At 39.7% G+C, this 17,044-nt stretch overlaps 2 protein-coding genes across 4 annotated transcripts in view; one reads left to right on the forward strand and one right to left on the reverse strand.

Moving 5' to 3' along the window:
* Nucleotides 1-12,013, reverse strand: leo1 (LEO1 homolog, Paf1/RNA polymerase II complex component). 2 transcript variants are annotated; one of them, XM_008289446.1, is made up of 14 exons: nt 11,927-12,013; nt 10,175-10,323; nt 9,028-9,317; nt 7,069-7,274; nt 6,665-6,769; nt 6,427-6,521; nt 6,047-6,195; nt 4,953-5,037; nt 4,727-4,821; nt 4,495-4,629; nt 2,239-2,374; nt 815-1,007; nt 626-723; nt 1-311 (listed from the first exon to the last, which is right to left on the reverse strand). In XM_008289446.1, the coding sequence occupies exons 1-14, from the start codon at nt 11,982-11,984 to the stop codon at nt 198-200; spliced, it is 1,908 nt and encodes a 635-aa protein (XP_008287668.1). In that variant the 5' UTR covers nt 11,985-12,013; the 3' UTR covers nt 1-197. The 2 variants fall into 2 exon arrangements, with proteins under 2 accessions (XP_008287668.1, XP_008287669.1); XM_008289447.1 differs by having other exon boundaries at nt 4,727-4,817; nt 4,949-5,037.
* Nucleotides 9,536-17,044, forward strand: part of tmod2 (tropomodulin 2) — a 23,000-nt gene continuing 15,491 nt past the window's right edge. The window contains exon 1 of one of the 2 annotated variants that reach the window (XM_008289444.1): nt 9,536-9,547. The gene's annotated coding sequence lies outside the window, so the exon portion shown is untranslated. Of the gene's footprint in view, nt 9,548-14,346; nt 14,451-17,044 lie in introns of those variants that run through there. The other variant, XM_008289443.1, reaches the window with a different exon arrangement.

Consider the following 17,044-nt stretch of genomic DNA (forward strand, 5'->3'; position numbering starts at 1 on the left):
TTTTGTTACATAAGACAACCATTTCTTTATTTCTCACCTCTGCTGTACACAACATAAACAAGCAAAGACACAATCACACACTCACCCACCTACACACGGGTCATAAGAAAATATACAAAACGAAATATGGCTGTTTATATGCCATGTGGGCTGAGCACTGATAATACAGTGGAATGATAAAAAAAAAAAAAAGTGAATTATTCGTCATCCTCGTCCTCCTCCTCTTCGTCGCTGATGACATATTTCTTAGCCTTTTTCGTGGCCATTTCCTCGTCGTCTTCTGCCTTCCTCTTGCCTGATCCCTCACCCTCCTGTGCAAAACAAAGCATGAGAAAGATGACGCGACGAAACAAGGTGCCAGCTGTGCTGACAGCAGCAGACTTTCTGTACAGCGTTTCAGTACCTGCAGTTTATCAAGTACAGTTTTGACAGCGTTAAGTTTTTTTTTTTTTTTTTTTTTATTGGACAGTCAGTGCAGAAGTTACTGCATAGTGTTTGGAAGGACTAGTTTTTCCTGTGCTGTTTGGTTCACATGAGGATAATGTGAGGGTAAGGTGGCTTTTTAACCTCCACAGTGTCCTGCCTCACACTGCCCCCTGTCTGTCCACCACAGAACACCACTCACCTCATCACTGTCCAGCTTCTTGGCCTTCATCAGCCTCTGGGCTTTATCATCATCAGAGCCTTCATCGCTATCTGACGAGTAGATCCTCGCTCGCTCCTCTGGATTGGGGGAAGAGAAAGCAGAATGCTCATTAATGCCAGAAAAAAAATTGACTCAAACATGACAAATTTAATATCCCCTCATCCTCACCTCGGAGGCCTCCTCCTCCTTTGTATTTGCTCTTGATGGCTGCCAGGCTGATCGCCTCCTCGCCCTCCTCCTCGTCGTCATAGCGGTCGGGCTCCAGGTAGCTGCTGCTCAGGCCCCTCTGGTGTTGCTTCTCCCTCATCCTCCTCTGCTGGGACTCTCTGCGGATTGAAGCTCGCAGCCTCTCCTCCTCTTTCTGCCATGAGAGACACCAGTTGGAATTATTTTAAGCAACAACTTTCAGAGATTTCTCTTAGTATAAGCCGTAGGGTGTTCTGGTGACAGTTTACATAAGTACAACTATAAGAAAAGCTCACTGCTTCATTTTTGGGCAGAAATTTTTATTTCTACACACTTTTAACTAAAAATGCTTTGTCAAATAAGAGATTAATACTGTTACAGTCACACATGAGATTATGCTGGTTGAGACTGTCAGCTATAATATAAATATGTCATGAATTTCTGACCTAAAATACTAGATATTAACCACATACTATATAAGTTGCCATTCAGAATCATTAAAAATTCACCTGATTTCAATTGAACTTTTTGTGTCCCATTTTAGTCTGTTATTTGTGCTTTAATCGACCTACTCAGATGCTCTTATTCTGCTTTGTTTTGGGACTGATGGAACACAGTGGGATGAACAAAGCCCTACAGTATATCAAGCTATATTAAATTGATGTGTCTGTGTGGGAAAAGGGGAATTGCTTTATTATTTTCTTCAATATTTGCCATTGAGCACCTGTCAACTTTGGCAGACAATCGGTTGGTGCTAGTTGGCAAAAATGTTTTTCTAGGTATCCCTCGCCTGAATAAGCTGTACTTTTTAAGAAAAAGCTGCTTTGTTGGCAATTAGTGTGTTCACTGAAAAACAAACAACTGGCATGAGTGTCTGCATATGATGGGGAAAGCCACGTGTTGTGGTAAGAACTTGCATGTGGACACTAACATCAAATTTTTATCATATTGGATATATAATTCTTATTGGAAATAACTGAATGCACAATGTGCGTTCAGTTATTGTGAACAATGTGCAGTCATATGATTAAACTTAGCATCATAGTTGTGTTTGTAGGTTCAACAACCATAGCTGCCCAACGCTGCCATCTTCGCCAGGGACACGCTGTCTCAGGAGGGCAGCGAGGACAGTAAAACCCTAAATGATGCTATCAGCTGTGCTTGTTTGGGTTGACAATAAATCCACAACCAGAACCCCAGACTTGCTGACACTGTTTCCATTTCAGTGACCCCTCCATGATCTCATTATGTAAGCCCTTCAGGTTATGTCTTTATGTAACGGGGCATGATGCTTGTCAACAACTGGCCTCATGTAACCTTTCTGGTCTCTGCGGTAGCAAAAGCATTCTGAGACAAAGATAGGGAAAGACAAACAGAACAGCACAGATGGACAGATTGTGTGTTACCTTAATCATTTCGTTGCGATGCGACTCTGGATCTCGTCCAGCCATGGGAAGGATTCTGATCTTCTGTGTCTTGGAGCAGCGGTCAGCCAGGGACAGGGTCATCTTCCTGTGGGTTGCGCTGTCTGTGGAGTGGGGCCTGAAAATACAGAAAAAACACACTATTAATGTCAGATTTAATGTGGACTTGTGATTTACTCAGGGGTTTTTTTCCCCCTAAAGCACAAAGACAGTTTTAAGTACAAGTCTGATGTCTATGAATATTCTGCAAATCACATGTTTAGGCCTTAAGAATCACCAGAGTTCAACTCAACTGAACACCTATAGAAGATAGGGCAGCTGTGGCTCAGGTGTTAGAGCGGGTTGTCCTCCAATCGCAAGGTTGGTGGTTCAATCCCCAGCCCTCCACAGTCGAAGTGTCTTTGGGCAAGACTGAACCCAATGGCAGGCAGCACCCTGACACCTCTGTTGCCATTGGTGTATTGATGTGTGTGAATGGGTGAATGAGAAACACACTTTGGATAAAAGCGCTATACAAATGCAGACCAGACCAAGGTTTTGCAAAAATGCATTAGATAAAGCACTCTGCCACCAGCATCAAACTCCAAACGGACTCTTAGAATCAATGCTTAGACACATTGAAGCTACTTTGGCAGCACATGGTGACCTAACACCTTAGTAAAACACCTTTTGTTGATTTATCTGCACACTTGCATTGAAGACTTGCAAGAAAAAAACATCAATATATACTGCCAAGCCTGTTTTTGCCCACATTCATTAAAGCTACCTTGTGGAGTTTTCAGTACCACCATGGCCCACGCTCTATTTCTATTTTGTGCATGCACATTGCACACGGGCCATTTGAAGCATATTCCTGCCAACAGTTTCATGCTTTTCACTGACTGACAGTTGTAGAAATGTAGCAGTGAGCCAAAAAAAGGCAAGTAAAGCTGATTTTATGGCTGATGGAAGCACTGTAGTAGATACCCACACTACAGGTTTTTTATTTATAGTTAAGCGTCAGATTTCACCCGTTGATATCACCTCAGTAACGCTGCACATTTTGTCTGTAATTAGAACATGTCGTGCTTCATATTCTCCCTGTGTTTACACTCTTTAATTTACTTGTGATGCCAAGAGATCATGAATTGATTTACGTAGAAGGAAATTGTGTTTCTAAGCTGAAGAACAAACACTGCGTGCCTTGCTGAGAACCACTGAATGCAAATATACCTGCATCTGTTTGACCTCACAGAAGACATCTGTTGTTCTGTTTTACATACTGTCCCAGAACATTAGGTCCATGACTTCTCAACATTTTTCGTGAAACTGCTTGTTTAATGTTTTGGTACTACAGTGGTTTCTGGTGAATCAGCATTTTACTGTTTCTGCCTGCGTAGGTACCGGCACTTATTGGTGCCTCAGCTTAGTCAAACACTAATAAAAATGTCAAAAAGTCATCAACTCCTGTGTGACAGAGACATTTTTGCAACATATTTGTTAATAATTTCACACAGTTAATTTCTAATCCTTCCCTGAGACCACTAAAGGCCTATGGATGCATGAAAAGCTTGCAGAGATTGAAGGTCTACATCTTGCTTTCAATGTGTCTCTCATTTTTTAAATTTCTTGTCTGTTTGGCAAACACAGCCTCATTAATTCAGCAACTAAACCTCAGATCTTTCTCCATCTTGCGCAAATGCTTCTGCTCCATTATTTTTTGAGGTTGCCTAAAGCCTCTTTTAGAAGAGAAAAGCTGTGTTCTAACTATTTGTACGCTGAGCAGCTTCGGCTCTAATCCTAATCAAAACTCAGATGATGAGACTCAATCACAACAAATGGAAATGTTCTGTCTGGCATCATGGAGGGCTGTTGTGCATTAAGGCAGCCTTGGCTGGCGTCCTACTAGACGCATGTGGCTTGAGACGACAGAACATTCAGGTGGACTTGGGGGCTCTAAGAGGCTTATGCACTTCTTACTGGGAGAAACCTGGGCAGCTTGCACAAGGTGATCCAGGGACTTACAGCATAAAGTACATTTCTGAATGGAGCCTGAATGAAGGGTGCCATTGTTGTCGTTTGGAATTAAAGGTAACCCGGGGCTTGTTTAGTGCGCGTTCAGCTGTCAGGGAGCCAGACAGACGAAGAGTATCCCTAGCAACTCATAGTTTATATGCCTCAAGTGAAAATGTGTGTCTCTGTGTGAGACTTTGGTCCTAATAGCAGCCTGTCACCAATACAACAATGTTGGTGCATTACCTGAATGTGAGTTTGGTTTTGAACACGGCCTGTCCCTGCAGTCCAGTACCCTGTCGGATGAACAGGTGGTTGTGGTCTCCCTGGAGAGGAGCTTTGTAAACATCAAACACTTCGTTCCCCAGGTGGAGAGACATGCTGTGGCAAAAATAGGAAACTTTAAAGCATGCCAAGTACGGTTCACATCCTGTTCAAAGTGTCACAAGCCCAACGTCAAGCCTGACATAATACACACCTGCCATCGGACCATTTGACAATACGCGCATTGCTCTCTCGTGCTTCATTTCCTTCCTCGTCTCTCTTGACTCTCCACCGGATTGTATTCTCTACCTGTGAGAGGAAAGTAAAAAAATCTGGTGACTCACTTTCACATGTTCGGACAAAACATCAGAGAAGATCTTTCAGAAACTGAGAGTGCCTCCAGTTTATTTCATTTTGAGCCCACACAGAAAACTACCCACCTTCAGTTTGAGCCTGGTCCGTCCCTCTTCATCCAGCATTTCTTCATCTTCAAATTCATCCTCATAGTACTGAGGATCGAAGGGTCTATAAAGGCAGATTCAATGAAATTCTAAATAAATAAAGCTTTAAGTTACACAGAAGACTTCATGGCCATTAAGGTCCCTCAAAACTGAGGTGTTTGTCACTGGTGCTAAAGAAAAGACAGACGTACTTTAGGGCTCATTTAGAAAAGCTGGCTATGAATAGAAAGCCTTAGACAAAGAACCTTTTGTATCAGCTTTGATTGGAAACCTATGCTTTGAATAAGTGAGAAACATCTTGCATTTTATCATCTAAAAAAATACTTCCCACATACAACCTTTCCTGCCTCAGAAGACACTGAAAGACTCATTCATGTTTTTATTTCTAGCAGACTTGACTATCGTGATGCCCTTTCGTTGCCCTCCCAAACAAATCTTTAAACCTTAGATGCAGCAGCACGTCTTTTTACCAAAACTGAACATAGAAAGCGCATTACTTCACTTTTAAAGATTTTGCTTTTACTTTTTAAATCTCTTAATGGACTACCTCCTGACTGTTTATCTGATACGTTGGCCAGGTATGCCTCTTTTATATGCCTCTTATCCTCTAACGCTGGCCTCTTAAACATTTACTAGACTAGAACTATGACGTACAGAGATGCTGCACACTATGCCATTGGCCTTTTCCACTGAAATAGCCTTCAAGAGAAATTAACAGCAACTGATTCAGTATATAGCTTGAAACAAAACCTTCAAACACATCTTTTTAGGCTTGTGTTTATGTAGTGTTTTGCGTAATTTGCTAGTATCAGCACTATTTATTAATTTAACGGACTATTAGTTTGATTTCTTTGTTAATATTTAATTGTTTTATCATTACTAGATTATTTTTACCCTCTTAATTATTGAGTTAAAGCAATCTGAGTTGCTCTTGCTGTATGAACCGTGTTATACAAATAAAATTATTATTATGTCCCTTTCCATATTTTTTTTTGACAAAAAGGACCTCAGGGATCATAAAGTACAGAATGTGTTGTCACAGTATTTATGTACAGTGCATCAGTGGTTCTAACCTGGGCTCCACAGACAGAAAGTTGGGTAGCTTGACAAAATAAAGGTCAGATCCCAGATCAGTGCTGACTTTTGGGATCTCTACTTCGATGCGGGTTTCAGGTGCAGGCTCCTCTTCTGCCTGCTCCCCCTCCATCCCATCCTCTGTATCCTGGACACACACAAAAAGAGTAAAAAAAAAAACACACACACACACACACACAAAAAAAACACACTGTATGATTCATTGACCCATGATAATAGGGATCAGCTTAGAGAGGCTTAGCGAAAGGCTCTGAGAAAAAGAGATTTGGGAACTCTTAAAAAAAGGACTCTGCACAATTAAAGAGGTTTGATGATCGGTGCAGGAAAGAGACAGAGTGCCAGAGGACAGGATAGATACCAGGGGCTGTCCCGGGGTCGGAGGCTTCTCTGCATCGCTGTCTGATGAGATGTCGTCAGCCTCTCCAAACAGGTCGTCTGCTGCAGTCTTCTTTACTGTGGAACAGTATGGAAGAAGGACTGCTTTGAAAATATCAATACAAAATTTGGCACCGAGTAGAATTAAAGCTCAGACTTAAATTAAAGCTTCTACTATGAACCCACAAGGTCAGGTTAGGGTGATAATCTTTCTTTCTTACCTTTCTTTGTTCCAATATCACTGTCTGAATCTGAATCAGAGGCAGCTTTTGCTTTACTCTTCTGCCTGAGGAAGTCATCTTCACTGTCGCTGCCCTTTGCAGACTCTGAAAAATAAATTACAACAGGTGATAAAACAGTACATCATCCATATAATGGCTTGGTTTAAATCAAAGGTACAGGACATAAAGCATACCATACAGTTAAACTAAAAGGGTTTATTACCACATGCAGAAAGTCTGAACGAAAAATTAATCTCATATTAACCCCAGACTTCTGAGCTAAACCTCAGAGTTCAGGATAAAATGCTCACATATGGCCTTAATCCACAAACTCTAATGTGTAAAGATTAAGGCGAGACTCTGGCTCATGATCCACTTTCGTCTATCTTTAACACCAGACCCACCAGATTTCCTGTTTCTTGGCCCCTCGTCATCAGAGTTCTCTCTTTCTTCATCAGAGTAATGCCGTTTCTCCTCTTCATCCTCTGACTGGTCGCTTTTGGCTCCTTCCCACTTCTCATCGTCTGATTGGTTCTCCCTGCCGGAAGCTTCCCCATCAGAGTGAGGGGTTCCCGGACCCGACTGCGGAGTCCCAGGATCACTGTGCACACTGGTTCAAAACAAGGAAATGGAATTTTTAAAAAAGCAAAGTGTCTCATAACTACATAGGTTAGATTATTACTTTGTTTTCCAACTTCCAAGATGAAAAAAAAAAAAAAAGTAAAATTTGTAGAAGTGCTGAAACAACCATTCATTTAAACAATTCCTACATATTTTGACAAATGATTAGTTAGTTAACCCTACAATTTACTGGTTGTTTTCCAAACACTGTAATAAACCTGACGTTGCTGGCAACTTGACACTAATAAAGCAAATTATGCAATACATTAAAGTAATACTGCTTGTCACCTTTTCAAAGTGTATTATTAACAATATCAAGCAGACAAAATATGTTTTTGTTGTTTATGACATTACTAATATCCTTCAAAGACATCAGAAAATGCATCTTATTTATATTTAACAGTGTAGACAGATATAGTTCATGTTTCTACTGTATCATACAGTGACAGATCTCCAACCCAGAATGAGTCAACATGGTAATATCTGATCAAAGTCACAAGCTTGTGTCTAAAGCAACATTGTCACTACACAAAGCATTCAATGCTCCCCTGTTTTGTGGTTGAGCGTGGATGGACAGTTGTGGCATCTCCAGCACTTTTGTGGGAGTTTTTCCACGAAGGAGGTTTTGACTTTGAGCAAAATAAAGACTCTCAGAGGATCCATCAGCTTTGGGAAGTTGTGCCACCACTCTGACTTTCTCTACTGGTGGCTGAGAACCAATATTTGCCAAGAGAGCACATCGTTGTGAGATCCTCTAGCATCCAAGTTCGAAATTTTGCCTTGAAAACTTTTTGTTTACAGAAGCACTGTTGATAAGAAGCTGAGGTAACTATAAGAGGTTAGACAATCAGTTCTAACTTGTCTTGGGACACAAATTGGAGAAATGTTCATTTAGCATGCAGATATTTAAAGTATTGTATTATACATGCGTGTAGAATAATATACACTGTGTTTCGATGAAAACATCAGGATAACATTGGTTTTTATAATGTTTGACATTGTAAAACCAGTTTACTGTTTAAGTCGAATAGTTTGAGGGATACTAGAAGATTGGGTACTGCCTGAAAAGAATTAGTAAATGATGCTTTTGTAGCCCTGAGTTGATAACAATCTAAGGTATGCATTTAATGGTTATTGAAGTTAAAAAAACACCTACAATTCACTGTTTTCAGGTTCTCGATGTGGTTTATCATAAACTGGCTACAGATACTCAAATAAGTAAACTGCAAAACTGGGCATTCTTTACTATCTTACGAACAAAACCCTTAATTACAAAAAGAAATCACTGACAAAAATAATTTGATGCAACTTCAGTTAATGATTAAGGCTGGCAGTATTTTGCTTTTGTAGTCATACCTTAAAAAGACATTCTAATCAGTCCTTCGGTACATCCTGACTTTCACAGTCTGTTTGTGGCTCTCAGGCCCAAACCTATACATAAATATATAGCTTCACTGTTCTCATCATGGGTTAGTAGAAGTGCTATGTTCTAGTTAGTAATTCATGGCAGATATATGCTGGGTTGAATGACAAATAAACCAGTGTCTGTGTTCATTGTACTGAAGGAACACGTCAGTTTGTGAACCAAAACATTTCATTTTTACAAAGATTACTGGTAAAAATAATAGAACATCTTTCAAACATAAGTCAGTGTAAATCTCTATATAAGCACTGACATCGCATCCCTCTGGCATCATCTCTGGTTATCTCCACTGACGTATGCCCCGTGTGTGTTGTCATACCTTCTGTCTGAACGAACACTGCCCCTCTCAGAATGAGGGCTTCCAGCACCAGACATCCCGCTGCCAGCTGGGCTTCCTCCATCCGACCGGTGGCCACCATCATCCTCGTCTTCATCCTCATCTCGGTGGTCGCGCTCTGAGCCGCTGTGCTGCTCTATGTCAGAGTGATCATTCTCCCCCTGGTCGGAGTGCATGCTGGCATCCGACTGGTTTCCTGACCGTTCAGACTGGTTGTCGCTGCCGCTGTGTTGACTGTGCTGCTCATCCTCACTGTCGTCTCCAAATAGCTCCTGTTGGGCAGAACGAAAGATGAATACGGTTGGATCTTGTACAGATCAACATCATTACGGCACACAGCCCACATTGAACTCCCTCCAAATTGTATACACACACCACAAACACAGATTTTATATCATGTTTAAAAGATTTGTCAGAGTCTGGTGGGTTGACATACAATTAATGGACAACTGCAAAACATTCAAAAGCTAACTTTCAGTGAGGGAATTAATCTTTCCAATGAGTTCACATGCAACAGTCCAGTATACATCTAAATTAATCTTCTGTTACAGTAGCATCAAGTGGAAGGAAAAAACAGTTATGTACACACTACAATATAATTTGGGTAACGGAAATTTCCAAGGTAAGCTTAATACCACAGCAGATATTGTTAATTATGTAATGACATCTCAAAGTACCAGTTGTTAACACATTTTAAATAAGCCTACATCATTTTTAAGTCTCATTTTATCTGATTATTTTGCAAACCATGCTACAATTTACTTACACTTTCCAGTGTCAAACTGAAGCTCAGAATTACCATTTGTACTTCATAACAATAACAAGATGTGGATCTCAAGCAAAGCAAATATGCTTTGAGTTATTTTTTCCCCTAGAACAGCATTACATTATTAATAGAGTCTAATGTAACAGAAATGCTCATTACTTTCTTGTCTACACACCCTTGTTGCGTCTCAGGTTGTTGTGGCAGCTAAAGTACAATTTTCAGTGCTATCATCGGACTTACATATTGACTAAATTTACATTATTTACCTGCATGGCTGATCAAGTGATTCCTGGTTTGAGGTCATGCTTGTAGGAAGAGCATTTCTGAATTATGTCTACAAGATCTAAAAATAATAGCACATACCTTATTTATACTGGGTTTCCCTGCCTCCTGGCCTTCGTCATCATCATCATCATCCCGTTCTCTCTCACTGTCGCTGCCGCTGCCTGAAGCGTTGCTGGCAGACCGAGGTCTCTCCTGCTCCGAGTCTGAACCGGAGCCAGAGCCAGACTCTGCAAAGTGGTAAAGCAGAATGTTTGTCTTCTTGCACATAGCACAGTTCATCACCTACAGGGGTTTTCCTGGTTCAGAATGGGCCTTTAGGGTTTGGCTGCACACAACAGTAAGCATGATCAGAAACGCAGTGAGTCTTTGTTTCCCTTTTTGACAGAAATCTTGGCATGTTCCTGTTACTTCATATCATTTAATAAGCACAAGTGTGTATTAGGCTTGAGTAAATGAAACTGCAATTAACAAAAATGGTTAAAAAACTAATTTTAGTATTTGCATCATTTTGGGGCTGGTGATTATCCTTTGGTCACTGTTAAAACCTCTTTATGGGCTGCCAAAAATTCATCTCTGCAGGAAAAAGCCTCACTTAACAGGTGAATGTTGTGGCATTGTTCTTAAAACTCTGTGTGACACACTGTGATTCAGGTCCTATTAATTGCTTTCACATAAAAATGAAAAGTATGATTAACATGATCTTCACTGGACCCATTTATATGTAGGGGCCTGGTGGTAAAAATCTATATTATGTCATTTCTAATTATATTACTCTCTGTTTATTAATGTACTAATCAGAAATTTGTCACATACAGTGTTTACTGTGGCATTCTGATAACATTTATGTGTGTAATATAACATCATAAGTAATGTTGAAATTTAATGAGTTGCTCTGCTTTACGATAATATGAACCTTTTATATAAGTTTGCAACAAAGTAATAAAGTACTCTGATTTTTCAGGCATTTCATGCTCGGGATTTGCCATAAATAGGCCCCTGTCTCAATTAAACAGTACATCTTTAGAAAATGATATACCCTGATAGAAGATTTTACCCATACTGCTCATATCTGGTGAATCAGTGAATAATGTCTATACAGCATGTGATGAAACTTTTAAATAACTATTTAGCAGCTGGAAGTTATGTTTGCATAGCATCTCTAGTTGATTTATTACGCTTTTTGTGTCCAGTTGAGTCTCAAAAAAGACCAAAACACACAAATTTAGAGTACTTTCTCATCCTGATAAAACGTCTTTCAGCTGTTTCTCTGTGTAAACACAAATGTCATGTTGTTGATAATGCAGCTCTCGTTCTTCCATGATGGTAAATCAAATCTTAAAACATGATTTAAGCACTCTAAATGCTGTTATCTTTTTATAATGGCTACTTGTACATTGAATTAAAAAGTTGTGCTGCACATTAACACTGCACATCTGTCTGGTTTGAGCATGGACAATAGAAATACTCTTAGTTAATGTTATTGCGGTGGTTTGTATGAACGCCTTCTAGCGTAGAAACCAGCGGGAACTGAAACAGAAATCATTAGCACACAGTTAAAACTAGCATGTAAAAATAAAATTAAATAAAAAGCCAACGGAATTAAAGATAGACGGAACGTACAACTGTTTCACTCAAACCTAACGTGTCGAAAACAGTGAAATGATCGTTTCTTATTTTATCGACTCCACGCACATCAGTTTGAGTTGTACTTTTAACGACGGTCGCTCAGGAGAAGCTAACTTCTGATTAGCATCACAGCTAAACTCCGGACTTTCTGCAGGGAAACTTTCTCAAACAGCAACACAGTCGACGGCTGAGACAAAACGTTACCTCGCTGATCATTGTCGCTGTCCCCATCACTCCCGAACAATTCATCCATGTCCGCCATTTCTTCCAAACTGTGGTAAAATGTGAACCGCAGGAAGCTATTGAAAGCCGATGAGAAAGCGTTTTGTATCCGGGTCACACCGAGGCTGCTGCTGCAGTGTTTCCCATCAGACACCAGGGGGCGGTGCAGGCCGCTGTAAACTTGTACGGTGCACAAGATACAGACAAAAGTTTGACAAATATTTTCTCAATATATATATTTCTCTTTATGTAACCAATTTATCTTTTCCAGAAATATAAAACATATATATTTTTTTGATTGCGTGTGAAAGTCTAAATATATATAGTACGAATACAAATACATGCGTAGAGAAAAGAAATAGAATTCAGTGCAGTTGTGTCGTTATCATGAATAATTTGTCAGATATTTACAGTATAATATAGCAGTTTGCCACATTTCTTTTCTTAAAAATACAAAATAGCTAAGCAGCCAAAAATTTTTAAAAAAAATCCACATAGCTACTTAGGTTGTAACAACACAATAAGAATAAGTGTCATACAATACATTTTAGAGTAATTTAGCACAGTCTGTGAAATCATATTACTCATGATAAAGAAACATTGCAAATGAAATTAAAATGCTACACTGAAACATTCAACACTGTGATTTAATTTGCAATATGCATTATCATTTGCAACATTCCAATTTCATGTCTCATATTCAATTATCAGGTGTTACATTACTTTACTACCTCAAAATCCTTGTCAATACTTGCTTTTGTATTTTGGTCTTATTTTCTCTTGCTTATTTTTTATTTTTAGTAATGTATCACACTCATATTCTACTGCATGTCTATTAATCAATGCATTTACGAATACTTAAGTTATCTTATCTTGAAGCAAGAATTAACACCTGACTATTAACTTTGCTTTATTTGATTGGTAATTTGTTCTAGCAACATTTGTATGATTTTTATATTGCTTGAGACTGATTATGTAATGGAACATACATGAAGTGTTTTTGTGACTATGAGTAACAGCATTGTGATGCTAGAATATGGTTCACATTAGGAATATAACAGCAGCCTTATTACAGTGGTGAAATGGAGAATATTTTTTAAAAATTGTAAAAGATTTAGCCAAAGACAAACTTGCAAGAGTTCCAACATAACAAGGACGTCACTATTACTGTTCTCAGCTTAAACAGGTTCATCTGGCTTATCTTCATATCTTTACTTGACATATTCTTCATTGTCTGAACTGGATCAGCGTCAGCATTAGGAGTTGGTGCAACTATAAGACTTTTCGTCATTTCACTTCCTGTATGGTGAAACAGTCAGTCTCATATTCTCTCACAAAGTCTGTGCTACAGTTTAAAATATATTTAAAATTCCTTTCACCCTAGATTTTTAAAAATGTTTTATAGAGGCAGGAGGGGCTGCATGATATGTTAAAGAGTTAAAGACAGATGACAGTTTGTGACACCACAGAAGGTAAACCACTTTGTCTGCAAGTACCGACGCAATATGTTACATGAACGTGTTATCTTAGGTATAAAGCAGGTTTCAAATTGCAACAAAGTGGTCTCCAGCAAAAAGGATTACTGTAATTTATCTGATTTCAGCAATAGGCTACGGATGTATGTGTGAGCATGTGTATCTCTTCCCAAAGTTTCTGCATTACAGACAAGGTATCTTGTTACAGTGCACATATTGTGTGAACCGAGGGGGTACATGAAATTCTATCTCCACTATTGTGTGACACAGTGTAGTAAAAAAGAAAGAAAAAAAAGAGGATGAGCTCTACTTGAGCTTCCCAATTACTCAGTAAGGTGAGGCTTAATGTACACAATGTGAGCTTTGTGTACATCTATGTATTTATATGTAAGAAGGAGAGAAAGCCAGTTTTCTATGTAGAAAGAAGATCTAACAAAGCCTGTGGTCAAGGTTCTGCAAGAGATGCAGAAGAGGTCATAGTATAGTGGCATAAAAAGTAGGTTGACTGAAAAAAAAAAATCCATGCTTAATATCATCTTATTCGTTTGTCTTGTGGCCTTCAGCTGCCTCTTAAAGTCACCAACAGAAGGCAGAGTTGTTATTTCAGTGATAAATACTCATTATAGTCAATAATATTATTATCCAGGGTTTGATATTTGGTCTAAAGAGACAGAGGTCATAAAACATTTTTTATTGCTATTAAGTTTTTAGTCACAATTCAATGGCTGAAGATACAGGGCTTTTCATAAATTTGATTGTGAATATTTCATTTTATTTTAGTTAGACTTCCCACTCTCTCATTTGATTGGGGTATATAGACAAAGGGGCGGGCCGATTCATGCCATTGGGTCATGCCTGGAATACTGGCTGTCTATTGGCTCGATCGGACGTCACTCAGAGAACGCTTCGTTTCCCTTTTCCTGTGTTACCGCCCTTGGGCTGAGTGAGAAACCCAAGCACAGAAGACATCGCATTCATTGGGAAGACTGGTGTTATTTGGAGATTCCGTAGCTAGTTCCCGTCAGCCTCAGGTAAGGAAGTATTGTGGTGTTTAAAACCAGCACTTCAGTACACGCCAGCCGTGTAGTTTTACACACTGTCACTTACATTATGTTCTCTGTAGCTGTCTCATTTAGCTAAACGGCTAGCGACTTGAGTCAACTGCAAAGGTTAGCGTGTTAGCTTCCACATCTCATCGAGCTATTTCGCATGCAGTGCTGCATCTCATAAATGTAGCTCAGTTGCCAGAGTAAGTGTCCCTTTAACTGTTGGGTTTGGCTTTCTTAGCTTCTGTGTTGCTGCTTTAGCTAAGTGCTGGTAATTACGATCAACATGTTTACTGTCAGTGTGGTAATCATAAACATGTCAAGAACGGGTTAGCTAACGCCATTCCGTAGCCCGCTGTGTCTACAGGGGATGAGGTGTAGCTAAGTTACTCCCAAAGTAACACACTTTTTGTATACATGATTAGCAGCCTAATTTTATGACAGTACTAAGTATCCATCTGCTGATTTTGCTGTCTGCTATTTTCACGAGTCTTGCTTTATTATGCACGGGTATTGTGAATCGTATGTAGAATGTAGGACTGATTAAATCTGAGCTGCCCATCCCTGTCAGCCAGACAAAACATTTTAAAGACAGGGCATGAATACCCTCAGTGTGTTTGGCTAAGACAAGAGTTTCAGTGTTTTTAAGGACATACTTTATGTGGCATGACTCACACCGGTGTGGATTGTTAGAGAAAGGCTGAGGCTTTAGCAGCTGTACTACCTGTTAGTGAGGTGCAAGGTCATTGTCCATGTGTCACTGAGTCTACTGACACACTCTTGCTCATGTGAGGGGTTTATACTCGTGTTTACAAATGCAGTTTAACCAGCAGGCCTCAGTGGTGAATGAAGGGTGTGGTCGAAGTCTTTAAGGAGGCGGTGGTACTTTTCCCTTTAAGCCTGAGGGCAGGTGGCCTTCCTGAAACAGGTATTGTGTCAAAGTGGAATGGGGTGGTGACTGCTGACATGGCATTTTTGATGAAACTGCCTCCTGTATCACCTTCTGAATTGCTGTATTGCAGATAAACTGGCTCCTTGGATCAGTTTTGTTTAACCCGGATATCTTTCAGTGGAGAGTGAAACCTGGCTGTGAGCCACGGTAGTGAACAGTGGCATTACTTTCTTACAAAAGCATCAAAGCGACATGCTTTCTTGAGCCTGTATTATTCATACTCGTAGCCCTTTCAAGACCCTGCTGAGCTTGAAGGGCAGGGCACTCCCTGAAATCTGTTCTCATTATATAATAATGTAGTCTGTGTCTGGAGAGTGTGTGTAGGAGAGAGAAATATACAAATTCTGTGTGTTTGTTGAAGAAACACCCCTCTTCCTGTCTGATCCTTGCCAGGTTTGTACAAGAGTTGAAGTGACAGAAATGTCTGAGTAAATGACCGACATAAAAGTTGTTTTCTTTTTCTGACAGCTTTTTGACTGTTAAATTAGGAAAGAAAACTGTTACTGTGGGTCACAAATGCCTGTTTGGCGTGCGTGATACAAAGTTAAACATCTGTAGCATAACTATTTAGACACATTTTATTCCCCTGACACCTCTATCATGTTGTTGTTTTTACTTTTTTTTATGTATTGGAGTGCGCATATCTCAGTGTTAGGCCCTGTGTTGCTATCTTTGTCTCCCTCCATCTGGTTTCTATCATTTCTGACTAGGCACCTTAGGAGGCTGAACACAGAAACGATCAAGGAGAAGTGAGTAACAACAGGGTGGAGAGATGAAGGGGAGAGAATAAAACTGGAGGAGAGTAGGTGGGAGGAGGAAGTACAGAGTCCTGTCCCAGGAGTAGCATAGCTGGGTCATTCTAACTATAGTCCTTTTGTGCGATGTTAGGGTGGTGTTCTATAATAATGTACCAGTCAGTGCTTCCTGTTAATCTTAGAGTTGCAAATTACTATTCTTCCAGCTTGTGCCTCTGAGATCTAAATAGCTCTAGCAACCTGGATATTTCATGCAAGAATTATGGCTGGCAGAGATAAACTTAATGACTTTTTTTTTTTAGCTGATAAAGGTTATATAATATATGCCAGGGATATCTGGAATGGCGTCTGATATCCTTATAAGTATATAATGTGATATCAGACATTTTCGCCCTCTTGAACCAAGATAGAGCCTCACCATTTGACCGACAAGTTCATACATTTTATATTGGAGGTAGTGGTGACAGATATTTCACATTTCACCCATGCCTTCCCTATAAGTTAATTTCTCAAAGAATGTGGTGAGTAGTTTGCCTACGAAAGAAGCAGAAAGAAAACTCTATCCCCAGTGTAACTTTATGTAATTTTGTTTTTGTGGCCTACCAATCTTTTATTTTGTCTGAGTTGTCAGCATTAAAAACAGAATTTTTGTGGTAATGCACATTCTCAAGGATACAAGTTGTTCTCACTTTGGTTATGCATAGCTCTGCTCTTCATTTCAGACTGTTTATTGCAGTCCTGGGGGAGAAAAACAAGCACAAAACATCTAGCCTGTAAGTTGTGATATTTGTGGCTTTGGCCAGTGACCTGAGTGCGCAGGTCAGTGAAGGAAAGCTCAAGGTGAGTGTAGACTACAGACAGGTTTGCAGTAT

The sequence above is a fragment of the Stegastes partitus genome, unplaced genomic scaffold (genome assembly GCF_000690725.1).
Source record: "Stegastes partitus isolate 25-593 unplaced genomic scaffold, Stegastes_partitus-1.0.2 Scaffold615, whole genome shotgun sequence".
NCBI classification, from domain to species: Eukaryota; Metazoa; Chordata; class Actinopteri; family Pomacentridae; genus Stegastes; species Stegastes partitus.